This window comes from Falco punctatus (assembly GCF_963210335.1).
Source record: "Falco punctatus genome assembly, chromosome: 20".
Lineage (NCBI taxonomy): Eukaryota > Metazoa > Chordata > Aves > Falconiformes > Falconidae > Falco > Falco punctatus.
This window is the reverse complement of record NC_137600.1, coordinates 5,759,365-5,785,770: the sequence shown is the minus strand read 5'-3', so window position 1 is coordinate 5,785,770 and position 26,406 is coordinate 5,759,365. Positions and strand designations below refer to the sequence as shown.

The window sequence follows — 26,406 nt, the reverse complement described above, 5'->3', positions numbered from 1 at the left end:
GAGCCCAGGGAACGTGCTGTCAGGCCGGAGCGGCATCCAAGAGAGGTCTGGGATGTACCCAGCCTGAGCTCCGCTGCACAGCCCACCAATGCCAGGTCTTTCTCCACCTGATTGTTTTTCTGCTAATCATATCTCATAACTTGTTCATTTCCATGTTGTTTTTATTCCCAGCCAGTGGGATAAACTCTATAAAAACTGTGTCATCAGTCTTCAATATGCCCAGGTTTGTTATGATTGTGAATTAATAGACTTTATTTTGGCATTAGTTAGAAGGCATTGGCTTCTGTTTTCCCTCTTGAATTGCATTTGTTTCTTTGTTGGTTTTTGGTGTTTTTTAAAAAATATCCTATGAAGCTACTTCTGCTGTTTTCTGGCTCTGCCTGGGTTCGGTCTATTATAAGCAACAACTTTCCTGATATGTGTCTTTGTTATCGGTTCAGAGCTGGGTACCTACAGTTGCTTGCTTAACACGAACGGGTGAACAGAGAACTAAAGTATTCCTGTGAGCCAGGTCACGCAGCAAGCTGGTTTTGTAAGTAGTGTCCTTGCTGGAAGTTGGGGGGAATGCACAAATATTTAAACAGCTGCTTGAGAACAGCACAGCCCAGTAAATCACACAAGCAATTTCCTTCCGTGTCTAAATTGAGAAATATAGCAGAGCACCCTTCCAGCTTAAAAACACCTTCCTCCAGGTTGTGGCAATGTTTGTGTTTTCTATAAAACTCTTTAGCAACTCTTTGGTGTTGTATAACAAATGGTTAAGTGTGCTTTGAGCTGTGAGTGATACATGCTATAGCTGGTTAGGTATGTGGGATTTCTAGATATGAAAGGTAACGGAGAAGAACAGCCACTTACAACTGTAGCTCACACAGTAAATATGATTGCAGAGCTGCAGAGGAATCTCGCCGTATCTGCGGGCGTACAGTGGGTTGGGGTCCTCGGGCACAGGTGTGTGTTCGGCCGCCCTGGCACATCACTGGTCTCCAGCTGTGCCCAGAGCTCTTGCAGGGTGAGGAATGAACGCTCGGCACAGGCTGGTTGTGCATGAACCCGGGGACTCTGAACCGTAGATGTTGGGGATGGTGGCAACCGTCCGTGTTTACCACTTGCACCTGTATAATGCTGGTTTTGTTCCCTTGTGGTGGCAAGAACCGCTCACCTGGGACGTTGTTTTGCTCATCTCTTCAGGGACCCTCACCAAATGTGTCCTGTTCTGCCTGCCTTTTGTAACTGATTCTGCTTGTTGTCTCTTCTCTCTGTTGTGAACAGATGAAATCCTCTGACATCGACCAGGAGTTATTCACTGAAAGCTACTGCAAAGTGTGCAGCGCTCAGCTAATATCAGAGTCCCAGCGCGTGGCCCATTACGAGGTAGGATGCTCTTTGGTAACTCTGCCAGTTTGTAACTCCTCCATCACTGCTGCTTCCAGCTGCCTGTTTTATGGGGTGGCATCAGCTACTGCCTCCCCAGCAAGTAGCTACGCCAGCAGTTAAAGTTCCTTTCTGAAAACTCAAGATTCAAAATACTATTTTTACTGGTGGCCTCTTACTCTGCAGATGATGTCACTGCAATGTTGTCTGCTGCATGACTGTATTTTTCTTCTGCCTTGATTTACAAAGTCAGGCTGCAATTTGGATGTGACTGAAAGCTAGTTTTCAAAGGAGCACGGTTAGAAAGGGCATCAATTAAGAGTTCAGCAAAATGAACTCAAGGTTTTGTGTTAAATGTGCCGCAGTATGCTTTGAGTAGGAATCACTGATTGTGCAGAGAATACATTAGTATTTGTGAATGTATTTAAGGTAGGTAAGCAATAAACAATTAGAAAGGATATATTATTAGAGACGTGTTAGAACTGCAATTAACAGCACTGCGTATCTTCAAAACAAAATTAAGTAACTTCTTGTTAAACAAGGGAGGAAATTACTGAGGGATATGCTGCTGCAAAATCCTTCGAGAAGGGAGACCTGCTGCCTGCCTGTGCCGCGGCACGGGCTCCCTTGGCCGTGGGAAACGGTCCTTGTCACGGTGAGTGGCTGCTGGATGTTAGCCCCACAGGAGAACAGACGTTTTCTCGTTCACGTTGGGGTGGAGAGGAGGGTGCAGGCTCACGCTGTGTGCTGGTTGTGCAGGGAGCAGAGGGCTCTCCCCACAGTGCTGCCTGGCTGTGTCAGCCCTGCCAGGTGGCGGAAGCGCTCATGCTATGGTCCAGTCTCTCCTGGAGCAGTGATGCATGTGGAGAATCTGGGGAGCTTAGCTACATTTTGCCCCTGCTTTTGGATACACGGATACTATCAGTGTCTGTAGTGTTTCAGCAAAACCAGAATCTGTGGTAAGAGGCCTGGAAGATTTAAGTTTCCTTAAACTTTTGCTCCAATTCGAGCGTTTAGCAATGGATATGCGAGGGAGACATTTGGCTCAGGATGGCCAGTGGAGACATATGGGAAGCGTAATCAATGTACGGTATCCAAGGATGCTGTGCCACATTAATAAACAGTGCAAACAATAATGCACGTTTACTTGTAAGGCACTTTTATATATATATATATATATATATATATAAAAATAAAAATATCGGTAAATTTCTTAAGACCTCTCCTGTAAATGCTCCTCTGGCTGCTCTCAGTGTGCAGCAGAGGTCCCTGGCAGCCGCTGTGAAGTCTAAGGCTGCAGTTTTAGGGACATCTTCCAGATCTTGATAACGGGTGATGTGGATGCCAAATTTTGTCTACAGGAGGCAGAAGCATTGCCGCAGAAATGGGAGTAGGGACTGGTGAGCAATGGGATGCTCAGCCAATCTCTTCTTTTCCGCGCCTGTCCTGTAATTGTAGGTATGAGCTGAATCATTAATTCATAGATGTTTTTGAAATGTGGAAAACAACACGGGTTTCTGTTGTGTATTTCTAGCGTGAGGTGTTGTGCTCATTTGTCATCCCTTGTGAAATCCCAGCAGCTGCTGTAGACTTTTGGCACAAGAATGTTGTTTCCTGACCTTGCCTGCTGGCTTGCCTAATGCAAAGCAGGGGGGTGGACAGGGTGAGCGGGGCAGGGGGATGGGCCCTGCCCTGGCTGGGGGTCTCCTCTGGTGGCCCCAGAGGCTGGGGATGCCCCTGCCCCACAGCTGTGCCATGCTTTGCCGTGGCCCCACAGCTGCCTCTGCTCTCGGCAGGGAGGCTTAGCGCCTTGGAGTGTCTGTTCTGGTCACTGCTCTGGGGCGTGACACACATCCTCCTCATACCTGGTCCCAAGAGACCCACCGATGCAGCGAGGGCTGGAAACCTGCCCCAAGGTATTACAGGGAAGGTGGTGCGGGGTGCCAGGCGTGCCCACGAGGAGCCCCGTCCGGGCGCAGCCGTGCCCCAGTGTTTTCCTCCACGCAGGCGATTGACAGAACCTTTGGGCTGCTGGCAGCTCGGTGCAGCATGGAGCCTTGTGGGGGAGGCTTCTGAGTCCGTGTGCTTGGACTGCAAATGTGAATGGGAAACGGCTCTGCAGTGCTCCCAGCTCCTTCCCAAGGCGAGCTGGACGGGGTTTCCAGAGACCTGAGCAAGTCATTTGCGGTGAGTCACTTGTTAGGTGAACTTGGCCTCTTTTTGTAGTCAGACATCGAACGAGCAGTGTGCGTGTGATTTCCCTGTGTACATTAATCATGGAAAATTATTGGAAGATAATTTCTGCAAATAATTCTTGCTCTGACGCTGTTTTGTAAGGAGTTTGGTCCGAGCATCTGCCCCACAAAGGAGACAAAACTGTGGCGCTGAATGTCCCCAAGCTCCATCCTGTCTGAGAACGCTGGCCCCTGCTGCAAGCCTGTTAGTTAATAGCAGGAATGTAAAATTCACTGTTTCTTCCTAATCAAAAAGCAGCTGGTCACAATTTTCACACCTTTCTTTTTTCTTTTTCTTCTTTTAAAAAGCAGTCTGTGGTCAAAAGTGATTATTTTCATAGGGTAGATATCAACTTCAGAAGGCTACATTTTCTGCAAATTAATTTTCATTTCATCTTCTAAAGCTACTTTGTTTCAGCTTTTTGATTGGGAAAAACGCTAACAACTGTCAGTAACAAAGCACACAATAAAACCACAATGTAAACGATCTTTTTGCACAGAGCAGAACTTTTCATTTTGAATTGACTTGAACTGTATGGAGAAAAAGCGAAATACTGCAAAACAGAAATTACATACTGGTGTGGTGTATGCGGTTTAATCAGAACAGTTGAGCGTCTGCAGCCAGCTCAGTGTGCTCACTGACACCGGGAGAGCTGCCTGGGGCAACTTCTTGCCCAGCCCGGACCCCTGTGCTCCTGAGCATTTGTTTCCTTTGGTCGGCTGAAGGAGGGACCAGCGGACGGGGAGCACCCGGGGCTGGTGCCAGCCTGGCCACCCGCGGGCACCGGTGGACCTCCGTGCTGGTGCAGCTCTGGGGTCTGCTGGGGCACCAGGGGTCTGTCTGCCTTCGCCAAGAGGCGTGTGGAGCAAGCCAAGCAGCGTGCCAAACGCGCCGAGCCCGGCGCTCAGAGCTGGTGAAGGTAACTGCAGAAGACTGTACTGGAAACCAGCGATCACAAGCTGCTGGACTGTGCTGGTAATGCATCTTCTCCCTCTGTGGCATGGTTTGTTTTGATCAGCAGCGCCCTTACCCTTGCTGAGCCAGAGCTTGGAGAGAAAGGGAAATTATCTGCTGCCTCTCTAGCGCAGCAAATAAGATCTGCAGCCTTTGTGCCAGGCACTGAAATCTTGGCTCCTTTGTGCATGCAAAATAAGACATTTCTCTGTAAGAAAATAGAGGGAAACAGTGTATGAAAGGGGGATGTTTTTATCTTGCCAAACAGGAATAGTCAGTTCCAATCGCTGTCTCGTTTCCCTCTCCAAATCATCAACCAATAACTCTTTCCTACTTCTGCACTACTTTGCCAGGAATAAAAAATAATTTGATGTCAGTCGCCCAATATTAAGTGGTATTATTTCCAAGGGCAAGTGTAGTGGAAAAATGACAAAAGAATCAGGGTGTTCACAGCATATTTTTAGTTCCAGCTTGACATACAGCAAAATACTGCCCTTATTTTGTGTGCTTTGTGCAACTGTGTCTCTGGCTTTGATATGTCTGCACCTTTGCTCTCCTTTCCATCCCTGTGAAACTGCCAGGTACCGCTCTCCTGTCCAGGATTCACCTTAGGGCAGAGCTGATCTGAGGTGCTGGCCTTGGGATACTGACTCGTAATGAAGTTGCAGGCACCCAAATGAGAAAAAGCCTTCACAAGCTCCCTGTGTGCTGTGGTGCTGGATATCCTGGGAGGTTGCTTTAAAGGTATCGGTTAGCTTCCGTACAGTGGTAAGAAAGAGACGAGAACGAATCTTACTGGTTGTTGTTGATGCCCGAAAGATCATGCGTTTGGATATTTTAACTCTTAAAGTAAGTGAACTATCTTAATTTGTCCCCTGAAGTATCAGAAAACTCCCTTCCCATTTCTGCTGCTGGAATAAAGCGTGCAAGTATGGATGCCTGATAAAATCCCTGTGTGGTGATAGCTCACTTTGCTGCAGTGATGTGCCAGGCTTTCCTCACGTGCGCTGGCTCTCCTTTCCCCCTTGGAGGAGCACAGAGGAAACGGGATGACTGATTAGATAAAGAATCACAAAGAAGGGCAGAGTGATGCAGAACGTTCTAAACTATAGCTGGCTGCATCAGGCAAGTGGTGGCCAAACGTGGGGTGCCATCTGGTGCAGGGAGGGCATTCCAAGGCTCCTGGCTTGCTCGCTGCCAGGCGTGGGGGCACAGCAGGCAGACCCCTTCCAGACAGGATGCTTGGTCTGCACGAGGTTGGGACCAGCATCCTCCTGACGCTCTTTAATGGCCATCAGCATCAGCTGGCTCCTGTGGCATATGTGGAGCGGGGGGGTGCCTGGGCTGTGCCATGGCAGCTCCTTCCTTGGCCACCTCCTCGTAGTGCCCTGGGTGGCAGGGAAGGGGGGGAGGGCATGTCTGCCAGCACCATCCTCTGGGGCACCTTCTGTGCTGGCCGCGGAGATGGGGAGCGTCTCGCAGCTATCAACCTTTTTGCTCTGCTTCAATGGCACAGACAGTGTGTGTCTTTCAAGCACAACTTTGAAATGAAGGGATTGATTTTTTTAAATTTTTTTGTGTGTGTTTTTAAATGACATCTGTGGGTGGGAGAACCAGAAGGCAGCTACCCAGCGTCTGCACCTTCGCGCAGAGCCCCGTTTGAGGAGACAGAGAGCCTGTCAAAGGCTGGGATTCTGAGCACATGGTTTCTGCTACATCTACATCAGGCTCCGGAGACTTTTATCAACAAAGCATCGCTATTCAAATGCTATTCATGCCTCAAAGGTATTGCAAAGAAATAACTGGGGCTCCTGCCCTGTGATCAGAAGCTCTAGGTTTTGTGCGGCCGCTTTACCAGCTGCTTAATATGCTCAACAGTGGCTGCTGCCCTGCATGGGGAAGAGTGTGGGAGGCATCGGGGAGGGTCAGAGGGCACCAGTGATTTGGGAAGTGGCCGGTGCCAGGGAGTTTGCTGAACAGGAGAAAAAAATTAAAATGTACTGTACTTGCTGCAATGCGATTGAAAGTCTGTGCCCCAGAGATGAGTTTTTCCTTTTCTGAATGTCTGCATCTCACCTTCCTCTGGAGTGGGAAGCCTCTTTGCTGCTGGATACTCTCTAGATCACCCGTAATTTAAAACTTCCTTCCAGCTCTGTCTTTGAGAGAGGCTGTATCAATCACTTCGGTGAGCTGCTCCATAAATTTAAAAAGCTAAGCTTTCTTAGTTGGCTCCGCATCCTCATCTCTATGTAGAAGTGTTCACAGCCATTAGGAAGATGTTACCATTTATTTTCAAGTTTCTCCTTGAAAATCCTGCAGGAAAATTACCAAATATGCAAAGTTGCTCTCAGATTCCACCCTGAGCTGCATATTCATCACCACATTTGCTCCTTAAGCTGCTATAATGTTTTTCTCCATTGTAATCTTTATTGCTTCAGGTGTTCAGATGGTACTTTGCTTTTTCATTTAAAATGAAGAAATACACTGGCTCTGTAGGAAGAGAAGCCCGGGAAGGTGTCCCGCGGTGCTGGCTTACCTTGTGAGATGAAGGCACCATGCCTGAACGCATGTGGTGGAGCCTGAGCGGCAGGGGTAGGGCAGAGGCAAAGTGTATTAAAATTCAAATGCAGAGGAAACTGGGGAGAACAAATAAAGTGCCGTGCCCTTTGGCTTGTCTCCAGAGCTGAGTGCTCTTTGGAATGTCTCGCCCTGTCTCTGGAGCGAAGCGGGTGAGTGGTATCGACAGCCTCATCAATACTCCTTGTCTGTGTGGGGCTGGGGTGGTACTCGGGTTAATCTGCTTCCAGCTGGGCTGTCCTTCTCTGGGAAACTGCATAAAATGATGGCTTGTCTGAAGGAATAATAAACATTGTTTACTATTGGCACATTAGCGCCTTAAGGATCAAGATGTGTGTGCTCAGAAAGGCAATTCTGTGCCTGAAATATTAATGCAGTGGAAGAGCACATACTCTATTTAACAAAATAAATGCTGCACTAGAACACAAGGAGCTGGAATATTCCGTGTCTGGTGCCAGCTCCCCGCACGAGGTGCTGCAGGCATTTCCAGGATGGGGGGGTGGAAAGGAAGTGCTTCAGCTGGAAATAAAGACTGCCCAGGGCTCTCGTGTGTCAGGCAGTCTGCTGATGTTAATTGGGTGTTATCGAAGGGAATGCAATGTTTGCTAGCAATGCTTGCTCTCATGTGTTCTGCCACTGCTGCTACTTAACCTGCCAAGTTTTGGCTTGCTTTGGAGGCAGTAACCTGTAAATACTTCAGAGGGTGAAGGAGGAGGGGATGTCCCACCTGTTGTTCCCACATCCTTCACCATAACTGCTGAGAATCTGCTCTGCCGTGGTGTGTGCACTCTATATGGTTTTTAGCGGCTGCTCAGGCGTTACTGTTCTGCAGATTGTGCTGGTGTTTGGTAGGAGAACCTTGGCTTGAGGAGGGAAAAAAAATATCAGGCTAAAGAAAGCTTTGTTGTGGTTCGGTTACAAAGATGATGAAGATGCTGTTCTGTTTTTCATATATGCACATACTGACCTTCTGGAGGTTGCCGCGGTGCCCTTTTACCCGTGCTAACAGCAGCAATGAAGGTATGTTGAGTTAAATGTGGCCACACATTGTATACGAAAGAGATAAGCGGATGTTGGTGTTTTATGGCAAGGTGCTCGTGCTGCCTCTTCCCTTTCCTGCATACAGTAAGTATGGACTCACCAGGGCAGCGTTAGCTGCTGGATTGCAGCGTGCTTCAGGAAAGCAATGTAGATTAAATGATACTTTACCAAGCTCCGTGTTACTACTCTGTCAACATTAATGGCTAAACGTTATTTTTAATGCACTCCCAGTGGCAAAATCTATCATGACGTAGCAGCAACAGCAGAGCAGATAAAGCCCTGTCATACAGCTCCCTTCCGAGGTACCTCTGTGCAGAGTCCCTTTTCTGGCTAAAAATAGTTGCAGTTCAAAGGTACTTTCAGAGCAGTAACAGAATGAACCTAGGATGAGACCCTGGGGCTGGCAGCAATGGAGGGGCACAGGGGATGTCACATTAAGCCGACATGGACTAAAAGCGATGACACGTTGCTGTTAGCCAAGACAGGTGTGCCGTGGCCGAGCCGTCCCTGGGAGAAGCCCCGCAGCTACCGCTTTCCCGCAGCAGCCCCTTCCTGCTCCAGGTGCATGGGAGGGCACCTCTTTGTTCCAGGTATTCACTCTTGGTTTTCTTTAATATTTTAAACTTGCAACCGGTGTTTGGATTTGGATGCCAGGTGTTCGAAGGCAGAGTCTTTAGTTATCCTCATGTGCTGTGACAGGAGCCATCCGCGTGCCGTGACGGGGCTGAGCGGGGTCTCGGAAGCGGCTGGCACTGGCTTTAACAGCGTTTGGTTTCAGACACGTAAAGGTAAAATGGGAGCAACGGCGGTGCTGCCAGCGTGTGCCATGCTGCAGAGCTGGTGCTGGCCAGCCCGTGTGCGGAGGAGACATCGTGTTTGTGCTAACTCTTCTGTTCCCTGTTGACACCAGGGTGATGGTTCTGTACCAGCAGTGAAGGTCATCTGCCCCTTGAGCACCGTTACCCAACTGCAGAGTGGCCTGAGCTGAGAAACCCGAGCTGCAGCTGCATGACATCAGTTGGCTGCAGGCGAACAAGGGTTTATCCTGCTGTGCGAAGCACATTTTGGAGGTTCATGCCCTGCTTGCTCCATCCCCCATGTCCCCATGCCCTTGGTATGTTTGCAGGGAGGTCTGTGGCCTTGAAAAAATCCCGAAACACCAGTGGAAAAGTAAATTTGTGGTTGCATTAGTCTAGGTGTAGGATCCGCACGCAGAAGAAGTGTGAGGATGTGAAGTGGGAAGGAACTTTGTGCATTTGGGGAGGAACAGAAGCCTGCGGGTGCTGGGAGGCAGGGCGTCTGCAGGGTGCCAGCAGCCTGCGAGCTGGGTGCTGAGCCCTGCTGCTCGTGCCCTGCTGCTCCAGCAACAGGCTGTAAAGAGAGTTATTTTCCTCTTCACAGGGTACACAATGGTGCGTAGGACAAGAGATAATTTGACTACAGTCAAAATCAATATAGGAAGTGGTAAAGTTAAAGATCATGTAGCTGAAATAGCGGTTCCTGCAACAGAAAATTCATGCCTTGCTGTTCTGGAGGTCTGCAGGTGTCTGTCACAGCAGGAGCTGCAGAGCCAAGGCTGGATCTGTCTGCATGGCCAGTTGTGAGAGGCAGGGCTGAGTCCCCGGGGGCAGTGGTACCCTGTGGATACCCGTGGTACCCATCCTGGTGGGCTACCAGTGCCATCCTCCTGCTTTGTCTGTGTGATGGGGACTGCACCAAGGGGAAAAACCAAAGGTGGTATTTTCTTTTCCCTTGAACAGGAGTGGTTTAGAAACCCTTTTCTCAAGGCCCCCCCGGGCTGTCAGTCTGAGCCCTCTCCAGCTCTTTGCAGCTTCGAGATGTCAAGCGCAGCACGAGGGAGGTGGATGGGAAAAGGGTATTTCTGAGCTCTCCTGGAGGAAATGTTTTTCTTGTGGCTACGGGAGCTCTGAGTTCACACTGCAAAGGAGGATCTAGCAGGTGAGATTTTTCTCTTATGAAGGTGACTAAAGCAACAGTGTTGATTGTAATTAAATTGCCGTGCTTGGACTGGATGCTTTGACCCCCTGCGACTGCAGAACTGTAGATGCAGCAGCCCCTTATCCTCCCTTTGGGTGCAGCAGGTTGCTGCTATGTGTTTTACTTGGAGCTTCTGAAGTCTTGTTTTTGCATTTTAAAAATTGCAGTGATCAAGATTTGGGAAAAGCTGCTGGGGCCTGTGAAATGCTTCTGGCCACGTGGGACATCTTTAAGGTTGTTGGTGACCCGAGTGAGGGGATCCGTGCTTGGCTGGCAAGCAGGGAGAAATGATCACAGATTTAGAGAAAACAAAGTGAGCTTAGTGGTTGCTTGGCTGAATAGATCATCAGTAATTGCCTTTATGTGTAAGCAAACCAACATCCAAATCAGTAATGTGTCTACTTGTTGCTTTGAAGAAGCCAGTTTCATGGGGGTGAAGATTCAGCTGTGTGCAGTTGGGAATTACGGACACGTATCTGTGTGCCCGGAAAGTCACAAGCATGAGCAGACACTTTTTAAAAAATTAATTCACAGAGGAAAAAGGGGAAGTGGATAGAAATGACCATAAATTATAAATGAGGCTTTGCAAAAATTACAAAAGGAGAAAAAGGACATTGGCACCCAGCAGCGTCTGGAATAACAGACGGGAGTTTGTCTCTGTGGCGAACAACGGGGATCTCGACAATAGTGTTTGCTGGTCGTGTGGGTAGAAGAGGCAAAAAAGGGAAGGCGTTTGCTGAAAATACTTCTGTCCTCTATTAAAAAAAGCAGAGGATGTTGTTATATCACAGAATGATGGGTAAATTGGTTCTGTTCCAGTAGAAATCTGGAAGTTTGTTAGGCAGCGATTATGAAATCTAGAATGTTGGTTTTTGAGTCAGCAGGTCCAGTAATTTGCGGGCAAGTGCCTGAAAAGAGCAGGCCACGTGCTCTGCATCGTCACTGCTGATCCTTCATGGGACTTGGGAAGTGGAGGAAGTTTCTAGGAGGAAGGCGAGCGCGGAGCTGGGCATGGCAGCACCGGGGACCAGTGCGGGAGTCAGAGCCCTCCCAGCTTGGCATGGCTCCTGAACAAAGCAGGCTCTGGGAAGGGACTGGAGTACGTAGCTTCAGGACAGTGCAATTGGTATTCTGCATCAGGTTTAGAGAACTGGGTCTAGCCAAAATAACTTTTATCTCTTTCGATGAGATTACAAGTAGGGCCAATACAGATAATAACGTTGGTGTAATCATATGACTGCATGTTTCATGGCAATTTAATTAAGAAAATGCCAGCATACAAAAAATCAACACAGTACAGACTAAAGGGATTAAAATCCAACCAACAGGCTTCTGAAAAAGAATTTATTGCAAACTAGGAGAAGCCACGGCCATTCGGGGTGCCATTACAGTTCCATTCTTCATCTCCCACCTGGCTGCCTCTGCCTGTGCTTGGCACGGCCACGTGTCCCCCAGTGTGGTAGGTCCCTGGGTTTTGGCTGGAGGACAGGGCACAGAGGAGGGAGAGCAGGAGAGGAGAGGCAGACTGACCGAAAACGTGATGCTGCCAGCGGAGGAGTGAACAAGCAGATGATAAAGGGAACTACGGGGAATACAGAAATTGGATCAGATGCAAGCACGGCATGAGGAGAGCAGCAGAAATGGTTGATTTGAACCTGGCGAGGTGGTTGGGGATGTGGGAGGAAGTCCCTTACAAGATGGTGAAATGTTTTAGACTGTCAGGTCAGCTTAAATCAGTGGTGCAAAGTGGGAGCGGATCCCGGGGCTGCAGCAGGCTGTGGAGCTGGTGCTGGTGGGGGCTTCTCCGGAGGGATCCGTGTGCGTCTCTGCAGCCCGGCAGACCCTGGGCTAGAGCCTCCCCTGGGGACTTCTGGCCTTGTGAAGGGAGATGTGTCTCGGTCCTCCCCAGGGATGTCGCTGCTGTTGGTAAATTGGTAGAGAATCTGTGAAGTTATGGTGGCAGTGAGCAACCCCTCCGTCAGCCAGCGCCAGCAGGGCTGCAGTGTCTGAACCAGCCTTGTCTGTGGCTACCAGGGTCCTGCCAGCTGCCGCTGCCGCCACAGAGCCGTGATTGTCTCCTCTTGCCGTGCTGCTGCTCGCTCTGGGCAGAAGTGTGCTGCAAAACTTGATTTATGCAAAATCAAATTGCATTTCATAGCACAATTTAGGTCTGCTTTGCCCTTTTTATGTTTTAGGGTTGAATTACCAGAACTCTGCTGCCTCTGCCACAATCTTCTGTATTAAAATAGATTTGACATAGATAGAAATGATCCATTTATTTACTTTTATTGATGAGCGTTCTTAATAATAGCACAGGAGCTTGCAGTGCAGAGGTCTGCAGTTGCTATGTGAAAACAGGCTCTTTCTCAGCTTCCCCCTGCTCCCTGCATAGAGAGTGTTGTTTTTACAGCACATAGTGTTAAGCTAGACTTCTTGCCTTCTGAAGGAGTCGTTTCCAGACAGTAGGGACAGAGAATTTAAGTGAAAATGCCTTTAGCATAATGTTTTATAAAGCTACAGAAGAAATATGCACGGGCACAGAAATACTCTGAGTGCACCCTAAGGTAAAGTTGGGGTGGCTGTTGATGAGCGGGCAGGTATCTCCGAAGGCAGCGTTCTTGTTCCAGACCACGGGTTTACAGATGTGTCCTCCAGAGCTCCTTCAGACAGGCGGGACCTCTGACCATCCCGTGGATGCTGGAGTGAGTGAGTGAGGGGGGCTGTGCTACCCCCTCCCGGGCACTTGCCCTTCTCGCCCCTTGGAGCTGTGGATTTCAAGTTGCTTTTGCAGAGGGGGAAAAGATAACCCGCAGGGCTGTTTGTGAGCAGCGTGCTAAGAATAATCACTTTGCTCTTGCCGTGGTGTTAGGATGATAAATACACATGTAAATGTAGAAAATACCAGAGATAAAATGGGTGACAAATGGGCTGTGCTACCTCCGCTCCCTGCGAGGGGATGAGATGCTCACTACATACTTGCAAAGGCCAGGGATGATTTTAAGCTCTGCTTTTATAACCATAGGATAATAAGGCTGCATAAGGAGCCGTGTAGTTTTAAATTATGCCAAACGTAAGTTATTTCTTTGCTTTAGCTTTCATAAATTCAAACAAATGCATAAATAAAGGTGAGAGGTGTTTTATAGAAGTCTGAAGCTTCGCTGCCTTTTAATGCTGACATTTGGACATCATTTATGGCACAGCTGAGTGCCGTGGAAAAGAACACTAAAAATGGTTACTGTTAAAATCTTGCCTTTTCATCTTACGAAAAACCAACAGAAAGCCCACAAACTTTGTAACCTCTGAATTGAGCAGGCTGCGGCTGGGTGCGGGTCGGCATGGTGAGGTGCTGGGTTAGCTCACCTGAGGGAAGACCCCCAGGACTGCGAGAAGGATGACTTGAGGCTGGCTGGCTGCTCCGCGAGGGGTGTAAATACTCCGTGGAGGAATTAAGCTGAAAAGCTCTGTCCGTGTCGCCTTTACGGTGCGTTTGACTCTCCTCCATCCCCAGCATGTGGTGCGTGGTGGCCTGTCCGTGGCAGGGGCTCCCTGGTGTGCAAACCTTCCTGAGGTGAAACTGGACCAGCCGAGCGTCGCTTCAGGCGGAAAGTAGGAGTGCTGCCAGTCTCTGAGACTGACCTCGCACATCTGTCCTTTGCATTTCAAACATTTATTTTGTCATTTTTTAATTACGCCATTGCTGTCTGGACTGTTGATCACTGATAGCTGAAGGTCTGGGGTTTCCTGCATTTAGCTCTGACTACAGCAGGTCATGCTTTCTAAATGTGTGCAGGAAGACAAGTTAGGGAAAGGTATTTGACATTATTTATCTTGACTGATTTGCTCTATTAAAAAAAAAATTATTGCATAGTCACATTTACACATACAAATAACAGTGCTCTTCAAATTTAGCTCCAAGTTCACGCCACAGGAAAAAGAATGTTCCAGAACATGCTAATGATAATTTAATATTTTAAAATTGCAAATCCGTGATCTGAAATTATAATATTACAGTGCTGTTGTTCTGTGAGGCAATCAGAAATGGAGATTCAGAGAAAACATTTGCATAATAATAGCTGCTGTGCATGTCTGGGTGCTGGATGCAGGTATTTAGTAGCTGCAGCCTTTCCCCCTCCCCTTTACAGCTACTGGAAGACCAGAGCTGGCTGTAAGTCAGTCTTTTGAAGGTTTATGTCTGTGCCTCAGCTGTAGAAGCTTTTAAATCTCCCTTTACATTTTGCAAGTTATGAGGATTGCTTTGTCTGTTGGTGCTGGTGTGAGCAGGACATCTCCCTGTCTTTCCTTGTCCTCACCTGCTGGTAAGCTCCAGGCATGCCCCAAGGCAGTGGGAAACCTGCCCTTGCTGTGTCCCTCACATGAAGAGTCTCCTCTGGGCATCCCTCAGCTCTTCCTCACCCCTCTAGAAAAAGACAGGTCCCCTGAAAACTTTCCCGTGGTATAAACAATGCTTGAGAAGTACCTGCCTGCTCAGTGCTCTTCTTGAAGGAGAAAAACACGAGAAGTCCCTGGCCCACCTTGCGGGGGGGTCCAGCCCCCTGGCTGGATGGGGGCTGCTGCCAGGAGTTGGGTGCGAAGGGGCAGAGTGTGCTTGGGACCAGCAACCGCTGTCGGTGCTGGAACACGTGGGCTGCATCCATCCTCCACCCGTGGTGCTGGGCAGCACTCGGGGAAGCAGAAGGACCTTGCAGCGGTGCCCGAGCTCCCGGGGCAGGATTCTGCAGCAGGGAGCATCAGGTCGAGCCTGGGCTTTCCCCGGCTCCTGCTGCTTAACCTGGAGCACAAACCCCGTTCTTGTGCTCCGGGAGGTTTTGCTCTTCTGCTCCCATAAAACCTCGAGGGAGGAGATGGGGCTTAGGCTGGGGACGCGTGTAGTCCTTATCCCTCTCTCTGCATGAGGAAGGCATTAGATTTCATAATGCACAATTACCTGGTAATTTACCTGTGGGAGAAATTTCTTTCAAACCTTTGGCAGGTGTCAGTTGGCTTATTTCCTGGAGAGTGAGTTTTTATACCCTTTATGTATTTTATTCTTCTGGAAGCTTAGGAGCCGTGGGTTTCGGTTTGTGTGTGCGTCTGATCCCTCATGATGCCGTCCTGTCTCTGCCTGAAGCTAAATACCCCTGATCTTGGCAATCTCTCCCGCTATGGAAATGGCCTCGATGACAAATGTTGCTCTGCTCTCGCCACCTTCCTTCCCGCTCTGTCTTCAGGGGGCTGCAGGCAGCAGGACTTAGCAGAGAGCAGCAAGAGTGGACCATTTCTCCTGCTAATAGCAGGTGTCATAATCATTCCACAGTTCATTTCAGCTCGGGGGAGAGCTCTGTGAAACCTCTGTGAAATGCAAATGTTCCTCACCTGGGTCTTTCCCCCTTTTCTCCTCCCATGTCAGATACATGTATCAAGGGGATGTGAAATCTTACGGCAGATAGGTGTTGTATGCACAGCAATAGAGCCTCTCACTTTTTTTAATGTCATTTCTTCCTTTTTCTTTTTTTTTTTTTCTTTCTTTCTTTTTTTTTTTTTTTTCCAGAGCCGGAAACATGCCAGCAAAGTTCGCCTTTATTATATGCTTCATCCCATAGATGGAGGCTGTCCAGCTAAAAAGCTCCGGTCAGAAAACGTGGGTATACTTTAAGTCCCTGTTTGCTCAGCTGCTTTGTGAATCATTGACTCTCTGCTACAACATTTTTTCTGTTACAGCCACAGATGATCAGGTACCCAGAGGTAACATTTAGATTAGCTGAAATGCTAAGTAACTGGAAATAATTTTCAATAAACTATACAAGAAATATTATGTGCATCAGCAACAGTAATTGCATTTTTAGTTATTTGAACGTTCTTTCATGGGAAAAAGAAATATGCTGCTAGCAAATACCCAGCATTTATTCAGTTTAAGTGCAGTGGCTAGTTTTGTGCTGGTGAGCTCTGGCATGCAGGCGAGGCAGGATGATGGCAGTGGGAGGCTGGTGCCTTTGGGCGGCTGGGTAACGGCGAAGGCTGCTCTGCAGCAGCTCTGGCACTGGCTGTGGAGAGGCTCTGCTTGGAGCAGCACTCCAGTCGCTTCCAGACACGTTCTCCCAACTCTCTATGTGATGCCGTTCCCGAGGGTGAGGGTCGCTGGGCAGGGCTTTGCTGCCCGGGCAGTGGTGCTGGTGCACATGCCCCCGGCACGGTGTTGCTGACCCCCCCGCCCCCGGGGAGGTCGTTGGGGAGCATCATCACCTCTGGAGGTGTCTTCAGACCCAATTTTTTCCTGAGAGTTGATGAAAACAAGAGTGCTGGATCCAAAAGGCTCCCCACAAAGGTTTGTGGTCAGTCTGCAGTTTTAAAAATTGGCAGCTGGGTTCCTTGGTTGCATTCAGATAAACAAACGAATGTGTGGAAATTGGACCAGCTCGCAGCCATTTGTCAGGCAATAAAAGGAGACTAAATTTATAAGGGACTGATTCACAGTGAATTATTCATTCAGCTCTTTCCCATATTCTGAGGCTGGTGTGAGAGCTGTTGATGAGGTTCCCGGCAGATAGCATCCAAACCATTTCAGATCTATGGGAGTGTGACTGTGGCTTAATGCTATCAATATTTAGTGAGATGTCTTCTAATTAAAGGGAGAAGCATGCAAGTTTTGCCAAAGGAATCTGAAAGCTCCTTGACACGGTAATTAAAATTTTAGTGGAACTTTTATGTTGCCCACAGGGTAATTGCAGATGCGATCTACCCCTTAACAACAGAACCTCACAGTATTTTTATCAAGTTATTAGTTACAGAGCACGAAAGGTACAGTGGACATGCACGTGTAGACTTGGAACATGGTCCTCTATAGAGCTTAGTTACATCTAACAAGAAACGGCATAGCTGTGCGTACACCGTGGTACAGGGATGTGGTGGACCGAGAATCAAAGAGACCTCAAAGAAGCTGAAGCTGAACTACTTGCTGTCTCTTTTGTGGAAGGCAATAACGAGAAGCAATGTGGTTTGCTCAGCAATTCTTGACTGCACAGGGCAGCCCTTGGAGGGGGACGGATTAACAAGTCCTTGTGGACTAGGTGAATGATAAGCTATACGAGATCTACCTTCTGAATTTATCTATTATGAAAATATAGCAGGGAAAACCTGCCAACATTTCCAGCTCAACGTAGGCCTGTTGCTAGATAGGTGGATATTATCCAAGCCTTTGCATTTAAAGAGAACAGAAATATTTAGGCCATCTCTAACGCTGCATGAGACCATCATTGCTGCGTGCAGAGTGCAGCTGCGTTGCCTGATCCAGGTATCCAGCAGCGTTAGTCAAGCTATGGCACACCGACTTTAATGAGTATTGGAAACAATCTGTGAAAACCAGTTAAATTTCTGTGCAGAAGCGTCTGCAACTAAAAAGGGAGTGTGAGCCTTTTTTTATCCGTCAAAACCTGCACTGTTACATGACTCTATGCCATCTGACTTGTAGCCTTTGGACCGCCAAACTAAACACCGTGTCTTTCTTGCAAATGGCAGTAGGAAGGAGAAGCAGCTGCAGACACTCACTGCAACAGGCTTAAAACCAGCGTTTGCTACCTGACCTTTCAGTGAGGCGAAGGGTAGTGTTTGCTGTTGTTTGTGGACTATAAAACCACTCTGCATTCCCAAAACACCCGTTATCCTTTCCTAGGAAGAAGTAGGAGGCTTATACAGTTAGTCTTGCCCTGGATAACGACTCAGTTGTTGGGCTGTTCATTATCGTTTTATTTTTTTGTGGAGGAGGGGAAAAAAAACCTCATGTCTTTGGTGTGCTGAGGGATTGTTGACCTTTCATTTTAAATTTCCGCTTAACATTTCAGCTGAAAGTAATTGGAGAAGGTTGCAGGCTGTGCCAGGGCCCCACAGAAACTGAGAGTCAGATCCTCAAGTACCAGGGTTGGTGAATCAGGTTTAACGAGCCCTGTCTCACTACCTTCAGAAAATAGGACCCCTATTTACTATCAGGACATATGTGATGAAAACTTCTTATGTGCTATGAAATGTGTTTTTTGGGATGGGAGAAAAGCCTTCAAATTCTTTCTAGCCCTACTTGTACTGTAAGATGGTAAACTGCTTTGACCAGCATCATCTTCCTTAAAAAAAGAAAGGGATCTTAATAGCAAGGATAAATTCTCTGAGGGAAAATAGCAGGATATTAGGTTTTGTTGCTGAGGGTAATGCATGTCCTGCAAGGTGGCTCTGGAGACGGTAAAGCCAAGAGCTGTGCCTCTCGGAGGCAGAAGCGTGCCGACGGCTGCCCTGGGAGGCTCGTCTTCACTTCCCAGTCAGCAAGGAAATCACAGGTTTTATAGCTTGTGGGACAGCATTTACTGTGTGCTGTAACCTAAATCTTCAGTGATTACGCTGAAACCAAGATGAAATGGCTGGGTTTAGGGCCAGCATTCTTACTGTGTGTTTTGCACCTGATCAGCGATTTTCAACCAAAAGGTCAGGTATTAGTGTCAGTGAAAGGAATTAGTGATGGAAGAGTTGAATTTCTTCTTGGACCAAAGGCTGGGACTGGCTCTGTGAGGGCTGCTGTTGCTGTGACAGGCTCTGTGCCCCTTGTCCTCCCTCTTCTCCAGGGCTTTGTCCTGTGTGGTTTTTAAACACCCACGGAGCCACAGCTGCGTGGTGGGAGCCGGGGTCTCTGGCGGAGGAGTTGCCCTCGTCCTTGCCCAGCTGCCTGTGGCTCTGTCCCTGCCGGAGCGGGACCTGGGATGTGTGCGTGCCATGTCACACCCCCCCCCTTACTGACCTTAGGGCTGGCTTTTCCTCAGAGAGCGTATCGGTCCTAAGATGCTCTGAGACTTTGGGCAGGCGTTTCAGATGTAGATGGCCATAAACTGGTGCTTGCTCTTGTGCCACAAGGAAAGCATACTCTGAAATGGAAGTAGTCTAAATTTCACACAGAGCGTTACAGAAAATAGCTCTTTAACAGCAACACCCTCTTCACATGCAGAAAATTAACTCAAATTTAAAAGACACTTCGCAGTGCCTTGAGTGCTGCGTTTTATATTGCTATATTTCAAGTGTCTGTATGATATTTTCTTCTTAGTAAAACCTAAGAAAGGAAGACAGCAGATTTGTATTTGTGGAATAAAAATCCTTACTGTTCCTGAGGATTGCTTAAGGAGCATGCAGCAAGGGACTGTAACTGCATGGTCCTGTGCGAAGATTATGCCTTTTAGCAGCTTGTTAACAGGCATCTGAATAACTGAACTTAATTCTGTTGGATGTACAAGACTTGCTTTGAAGTTTATAATACTACAAAAAGAAGGCCTATAAACTAGGCTGGCCCGGCATGTCTGTGGAGCTGGGGGAGGATGAGCCATGCCAGCGTTGGGAAGCGGATGCTTTATCTCCGAGCTCGTGGTGTGTTCCATGGTGCTTCAGTTTATGCGAGGCCATTCGCCCCTGTCAGTGCTGCATCCCTGCAAAGGTTAGCAAGAAGGGATCATCTGGAGAAGATTGCAAAAACAAATGGTAGAAGTATTCCTTGTGCGTTGGCTGGCTTTATGCAGCGTGGGGTTAGAGAGTTGCTTGTGTGGGTTTTATGGAAACTAAATTGAGATGTTAGTGCCTATTTACTGCTGCTGCTTTAGACTGAGCTGGGTGTGGGAGCCAGGGAAGCAGCAAGGAGTGATGGATGAGTGCGCGCGTGGGTGCAGAGCATCCCTGGAGAGCGGGCGTCTGCCCCAAGCAGGCTGCGGGTCGGCTGAGCCTTGTGCCCTGACTTGGGCTGGGCTCGCCTGGGCATCCTGATCGACACGTGATGTTATTTTACCAGCTGGCTGTGTACGATCCTGTCAACGCGGTGTCTTTCAACGGGTGACAAAAGACACCCAGCTTGGGTTCCCCCCAGCCCATCTGGTTACAGGTAAAACAGCCACCGACAAATGAGAAGGCATAATTACCCTTCAGGGCTGGATCTGGCCTCGGGTGCTGGGTAGCTCTGTGCGGGGCATCTGGGGGGGTGGAGGGGAGGGCAGCGATTCTGCTGATGAATGGATGCACCAGGCTTAGGCCAGCGCTTAATAACGCTTGAGTCTGAACACCTCCTGCATCCCGCTAACAAAGAGCATGAAAAACGGCTGGCTGTTGGAGAGCGAAGGTCTGTGGGGTTTGCACAGAGGCTGGGACGCTCAGGCCAACCAAGCAACTGGGGACATCCCGTCCTGCCCACGGGTGAGGCTCTGGTGGCCAAATCCCCTCCGAGATGCGGCCAGAGACCTGGGTGCGCTCGGATGAGCTGCGCAGCGAACTGTGGATCGGTGTAAATGGAGCCTTGGGCTCTAAGTGGAGTGTCTGAGGGTTGTTTGAGGGAGTTTAACATCTCACAATTTATTTTTTTTAACTGCAGTCTGTCTGTGAAAGTAGGTTGCAAAAGAGAAATGTCACTGAAGAGCAGACCAGGCAGAGGAGGGGACCCTGGTACATAAGCACTGAAGTGTATCAGCGTTTCAAACGAACTCTGTTGGAGGCTCTTTATATGTTGCCACCGCTGATGATCAATAGAGTCTGGGAATTTTTTACGCTGCTCTTAACTTTCAAGTGATTTCCCTTTGAAGATGTAAAATATCTTGAGAGAAACCTATTTAAAAGAAGTGCAAATTACACTCAGAACAGTACTAATCACCTCTGGAGATGTTTCTCTAAGGTTTAAGTTGATTTGTAGTTAAGAGCAGCATCAAAGGGGTGAAAATTGGTCCTTTTTCCAAGGGTGCTTATTTTGGGGGAGAAAATGACCTTTACACAGTGGGTTGGGTGTCAGCTGTGTGGTCAGTTCCTGCTCCCAAGCGTTGCAGAGCCCGTCTCCTGCCCTGCCATGGTGGGGATGTGTGGGGGCACGGCTGGGGCTTGCTGTGCTGCCCCGGCACCGCTGGCGGCTGGGTCGGGTGCGGTGGCCTGGGCTCAGGCTGTGCTTTGGTGGGGGACAGCGGGGTGGCCGCTGGTGCTGGCGCTGATTCACCCGTTTGTTTATGTGGAGAAGCTGAAGAGCTGTGCTCTGCATTCTGTGTCTGAAGATGAGCGTGACATTTGCAGAAGGGAGCTGGCTTTTGGATGCTCTCTGGTTTTCCCTTGGCCTGCGCTGTCCTTTCGCAGCGGTGCCATCGGTCCCAGCTGGGCAGACGTGCTTTGGGCACTCAGGGGCACGGTCCCGCAGGGACAGTGGCGAGGGGCTGGTGGTGTTGCTCCCACCAGTGCCTGAATCTTTGTGCGGAGATGAACTGCAGAATGCCGTTACGGCTTGTTGTGAAGTTCTTGTGAAATGAAGACTGCAGCTCCTAAAGCGGTCTGTTTGCTGGTTTGACTGTACACCAGCATTTGGAATATTCGCTTAAAAAAAAAAAAAAATAAAAGTGCACAGCTGTCTCTAGATGGCTTGTCACTGGGGGTGGGTCTGGGGCCAGGTCTGTCCATCTCATCCAGGGAGGGAGCTGGGATGCTAACGACCTGCACAAAGCAAGTCATTTTCCAGCTTTCGAAAGGTCTTGCTCTGCACGGAGGAGTATTTTCAAAAGACATCATTTATAAATTGTACTCAATGGCAAACACAACATACTGAGATCTTTGGAAAAGCAAGGCCACGTATATGCACCCCTCAACGTGATTCCCATTTCCTTTGTGGAATGGGTTGAATAATTAGTTGTGACTAATAGTGCAAGCGTGCTTTTCCCCCTGCTTGCTCGTTGTTGGTACCCTTGTGTCTATGGAACCTGTTTATTCTAAGCCCTCGCTGGCAGCTGCAGTCAGGTTTTGCTCACAGATGTTCAGCCCAGGGGCTGTTGGTGAGCTCTCTCTTCTCCCAAGCCCTCCCCGTGGCTCAGCTTCTCCCCGCCGGGCACCGGTGCCTCTGCGCTCAGCCTCCGCCGGGGGGTGACGGGATGCTCTGTACCCCCCGGGGTGACGGGTGCCTGGGTGAGAGGGAACAGTGCCGGGAGCTGCTGCAGGGTCCAGGACGTGTGGTGGCACGGGCAGCGGCACCACTCCTGCCGCGGGGGAAACCGGCAGCCTGGAGCCACAGCAACCCCTCCTCGTGGGCTTTGCTTAGAGCAGAAGGTCTAAGCTCAGCACCCAGCTGGGCAGAGGTCGCTGGCTTTTATTCTTAGAAGAATAATGAAGAGTAAGGAAGGTTGGAGACAATATTGTCATTAAATCGGGGTTTACTTGTAAAAATAAAGACGCAGTGATTAGTAACTGTGAAGGATGGCCCCTTGCTGGCACTGAAATACTGAATGGTGATGTTCTTAACTTCTTCACTTTTCCAGTCACCTCTTAGCTGACACTAGGATCTCGCAAACCCCCGCTTTGCACCAGGGAGTTTCATTGTACAGATCCTCCAACAGGACTATGGGCTGCAGCTCTGAGTTTGCTTTAGGCAGCATCAGTTTCTGGGATGTGTTTTTTTTCCTGGTGTGTGCAAAGTGTCTTGGACTGTTACGGTTGCCTGGTTTTTCATCTGGTAGTGTTCAAGAGCCCAAAAACAGTCTCTAGGAAAGGAACAGAACATACATGTGTTTTTTTAGGTGTTTTGCTGGTTTTTTTTCCTGGTGTGTGCAAACCTTGCAGCGAGCGTTTTTTCCTGTCTTCAGTATGTGCCACAAGGCTGCTCTTGCCTTCAGGTTTATCTTGTCAGCAGTTCATAGTAAATTGTTGCGGCGAGGTACGAGCCTGGCTGCCCGGTGAGGGGCAGCGGACAGGCAGCCCAGGGTGGCCAGGTGGCTCATGGAGCTGATGGGGGATCCCCGCTCCGCCGGCCGGTCTCCCCTTGGTCTCTGCATGATGGGAGGGGTAAAGGGGTCTCCACCAGGGCCTCATGAACAGCAGAGCAAAGGCGGAGGGGCAGGAGGTGGCCAGGGCTGGCTTGGGGGACCTGCGCGAGTCCTGCTGGTTTGTTCGCTTCTCCCACCTGCAGAGAGGGCAGCCCTCCACCCTGTCCCCCCAGCGCTCTGGGGTCTCTGACAGAAGTGTGGCTGGAGGAAAAACTGGTGTCTGCTGGCAGGGAAAGCACCAGCTTTGTAGGATTCCCTCAGCTGGAGTGTAGGAATAAGGACTAAAGGCAGGCAGGCTGGCTGGTGGATGCGAGGGGTGAGCTGCACGGCCGTGGGGAGCGCAAGGGTGAGCTTCCCGTGCACGAATGAGAGTGGAGGGGCTGGGGGCTCGGGAGTGCCCCGGGGGTCGGAGTCACCCCCAGGCTGAGCAGGTCTGGGACCAGGCAGGAGCGAGTCTGTGGGAGACGAGGAAGGGAATCCCCTTGGAAACTGCGACCTTGGCATAACAGCCTGGGTCCCTCTCTCTTCTTTCTCCGTGACTGTGCTTGGTGGGCTTATACACCTCTTTTTTTTTTTTTTTTTTTCTGTGTTTTTGTCTCCACCCAGGGCAGTGATGGTGACTCAGTGGATAAGAACAAATGCTGCACACTATGTAACATGTCCTTTACCTCAGCAGTGGTGGCCGAATCGCATTACCAAGGGAAAATCCATGCCAAAAGGTTAAAACTGTTGCTAGGTGAACAACCGGCATTAAAGGCCACAGGTAGGTCCAGAGGCAGCGAGCCGGAGCAGGAGGGTCCGGCGCGGGGCGGCGCGGGCTGGCTGCGCCGAGGAGGCACGGCCAAGGCGCCGGCTTGGTGCCTGCGCGGCAGAGAATGGATAGCTGAGTGGTGACGGCCGGCAGAAGCAGCTATTCATTTGTGTTGCTGTCATAACAACCTTTAAAAATTGCTGATGCTCATTATTGCCTGCTTTGTTCACATAGATTAATGGTTTATCAGCCAGGCTGGCCTTTGTACGAGAGTCCTATCTCTGGCTCCATGCTTCTGAAATGTTTTGCTCAGTGGAAGATAATATCTCCTCTGGGCACAAATAGCCAAGCCTTGCTTTAATTATCAGAAGTTATTCGACAGCTCAGCTAATATGTTTAATAAACCTTTCGTGCTACTGTACAGAGCAGCATATCATTTGCTTTTACCTTAGAGGGAAATCTGGTCTTTAAAAACTGTTGGATCGATCGTCTTTTGATTTTTGCCCAGATGGGTATTCATGCTTTCCTCCACGGTGATTCCAATAATGCAAGCCTATTAACTTTCACATTTAAAAAGTCAAATGTTGGAATCGGATAATTTAACCATCTTATTGTTTGCTTAACCATAAAGCACCTGCAAAGTGCTAATTTACTGTGAAACAAAACTTCCTCTGTGGTTATCAGGCCAGAGGATACTTGAACAAACTGTTTTTCTTGCTGACCAGGCAGGATGACCGGGCTGTGGTTCTGCCCACAGTTGTATTTTAGTGTTGCTACCAGTGGCACTTCCTTCAGAGCAGAATATAAATTCAGCTGTGCGTTGTGCATCCTGCCTGACACGGAGTGCATGAATCCTAGATGTGATTAAATAAGGGGGGCTGGCTGTGCGTGCATGTGTGTGTGTGTGTCGCTTTTTTAACTTTACAGGCTGTCGGTGCTTATGTGTATAGAATATAGTCTGTCCTTTACCAGGACTGGCTTGGTAAACATTATCCCCTTGGCCCGAGGGAGCACAGGGTATGGCTTTAGGTGGTGGCTTGCTTGTTTTAACTAACAGGGAAGGTGCAGCAGAGTTTGCCAGTTGCTGAGGTGCATCCGAAAAGTGCCCGGTGCTCCAGGTGCTTGGCACAGACCCTGCAGGAGGCGAGGGTGCAGCTGCGGGTGGCAGGGGGTGCTGGCAGCTCCTGACCGTCCTCGTGGAGAGCTGGGAGGACGGATCTGACATGAACTGATGTGGTAATTTGCAGCTGACTGAGGGCTCCTTAGGCTGTTCTCTGCAGCTGGCAAATAATTGCAAAGGCACAGAGAGAAGTAGTGTACTCGTTTATGGTATGTAATTGTCCAGTGCTTGCACTGGTGCTCAGAACCCCATCCCTTGTGTGCAGCCTTCCAGTGGTTTCTCCTCTGGCACAAAGGACCTGACACAAAACCTAGTATTTCTGCTTAAATCCAGGTGAGTCTCTGAGGGTCACAGGAGTGACCAGGGAATAGCGCATGGACCAATTCCCACATAAGTCAACGATTCGGATTCCCCCGCCAGCAGGGAAGGAGTCGCCGTTTTTACCTGCGGGGCCATTGTTGCAGGCAGGACCCTGGGGGTCTGGTGCTGTTGGGGCAGGTGGGGGAAGCAGCCAGGAGCCAGGGGTCTGCCTGCAGTGCTGGAGATGGACAGGCTGCGGGCAGGAGGGAACGGATCTGGGTGCAGCAGGTGCCAGCGGAGAGCTCAGATACTGGTGAACCAGTGTTTCCATTAACAAAATCGGAGAGGTGTAGGCTGGCATAGGTAGATGAGAACCAGCTGTACGCCCTCCGTTGTTAGAGACCCCTGCAGGGGTGCTGAGGCTGACTCGCTGTGGGCTCTGTGCAGGATGGTGCTGGGGCCAGCCCTGACGTGCTGCCTGTGGTCGCAGGGGCTGTAGGGCTCTGTCAGGGCAGGGCTTTCCAAGAGCTGCAGCTTTGTGCTGTAGTGTTGTCTAATTTTTTAATCACCTGGATCAGCCTCGCAGAGGCTCTAAGTGAGCCACACCGTGTGCTCCGAGAGTGATGGGCTCTTCAGCTGTTGTAATCACTAGGAAAGAGTAACTAACTCAAGGACTCATCAGCTCTTCCAGACACTTGATCTGGAAGATGAGGCTGAGCTGCAGGAATACATTAATAAGCACCTCCTCGCTCTCCAGTAGTTCTCAGAAACGTGCCCTTTGGACACATTTTCCTGGGCTTCCTACAGAGTCACCCAGCATTTTTCCACTGGGTTTTTTGTCTCAGTCCTTCATGGCCGGCACTGGGGAGCTTTTAGTTTCATAGACAGAGCTTCGGAAGGTCCAGGGCTCATGAGTCCTGGGAGCTGACCACACACAGCCCTGAGCATACTGAATGCTCCCGGGGAGGAGGGTCCTGTCCTGGGGGCTTCACATGTCTGTGACAGCAGAGCAGCCAGGCTGCGGGTGGCTCTGCAGGGTAGCGGTGGCTGCACTCTTTTCAATAGGAAGATGTATTTTCCAGCCATTTTTCTTCCCCAGCTCCATGGAAGGGCATTCCAGAGGCTCTTGTACGCCCTGTGCTGGGACCAGTGGTGGCTCGCTTTCCCTTTCATTTTCATAAAGGAGATCGATAACATTTAAAATTAATCTGCTCAGAAGTAAGCTGCTAACTTGCAGCAGTTAAGAGGTATTGATAATCACCTGTGTG

General features: G+C 49.4%; 1 protein-coding gene across 6 annotated transcripts in view; it reads left to right on the top strand.

The window, feature by feature from the left end:
* The window catches only part of ZMAT4 (zinc finger matrin-type 4), a 165,271-nt gene that overhangs the window by 17,522 nt on the left and 121,343 nt on the right, over positions 1-26,406 (top strand). For 4 of the 6 annotated variants that reach the window (XR_013924641.1, XR_013924642.1, XM_080370578.1 and 1 more), the window contains exons 2-4: positions 1,270-1,371; positions 15,725-15,814; positions 23,574-23,730. Coding sequence is in view for 4 of the 6 variants with exons in the window: in XM_080370578.1 (XP_080226704.1) it covers positions 1,270-1,371; positions 15,725-15,814; positions 23,574-23,730 (349 nt within the window). In the remaining 2 variants the exon portion in view is untranslated. Of the gene's footprint in view, positions 1-1,269; positions 1,372-7,899; positions 9,293-15,724; positions 15,815-23,573; positions 23,731-26,406 lie in introns of those variants that run through there. The other 2 variants (XM_080370577.1, XM_080370576.1) reach the window with 2 other exon arrangements.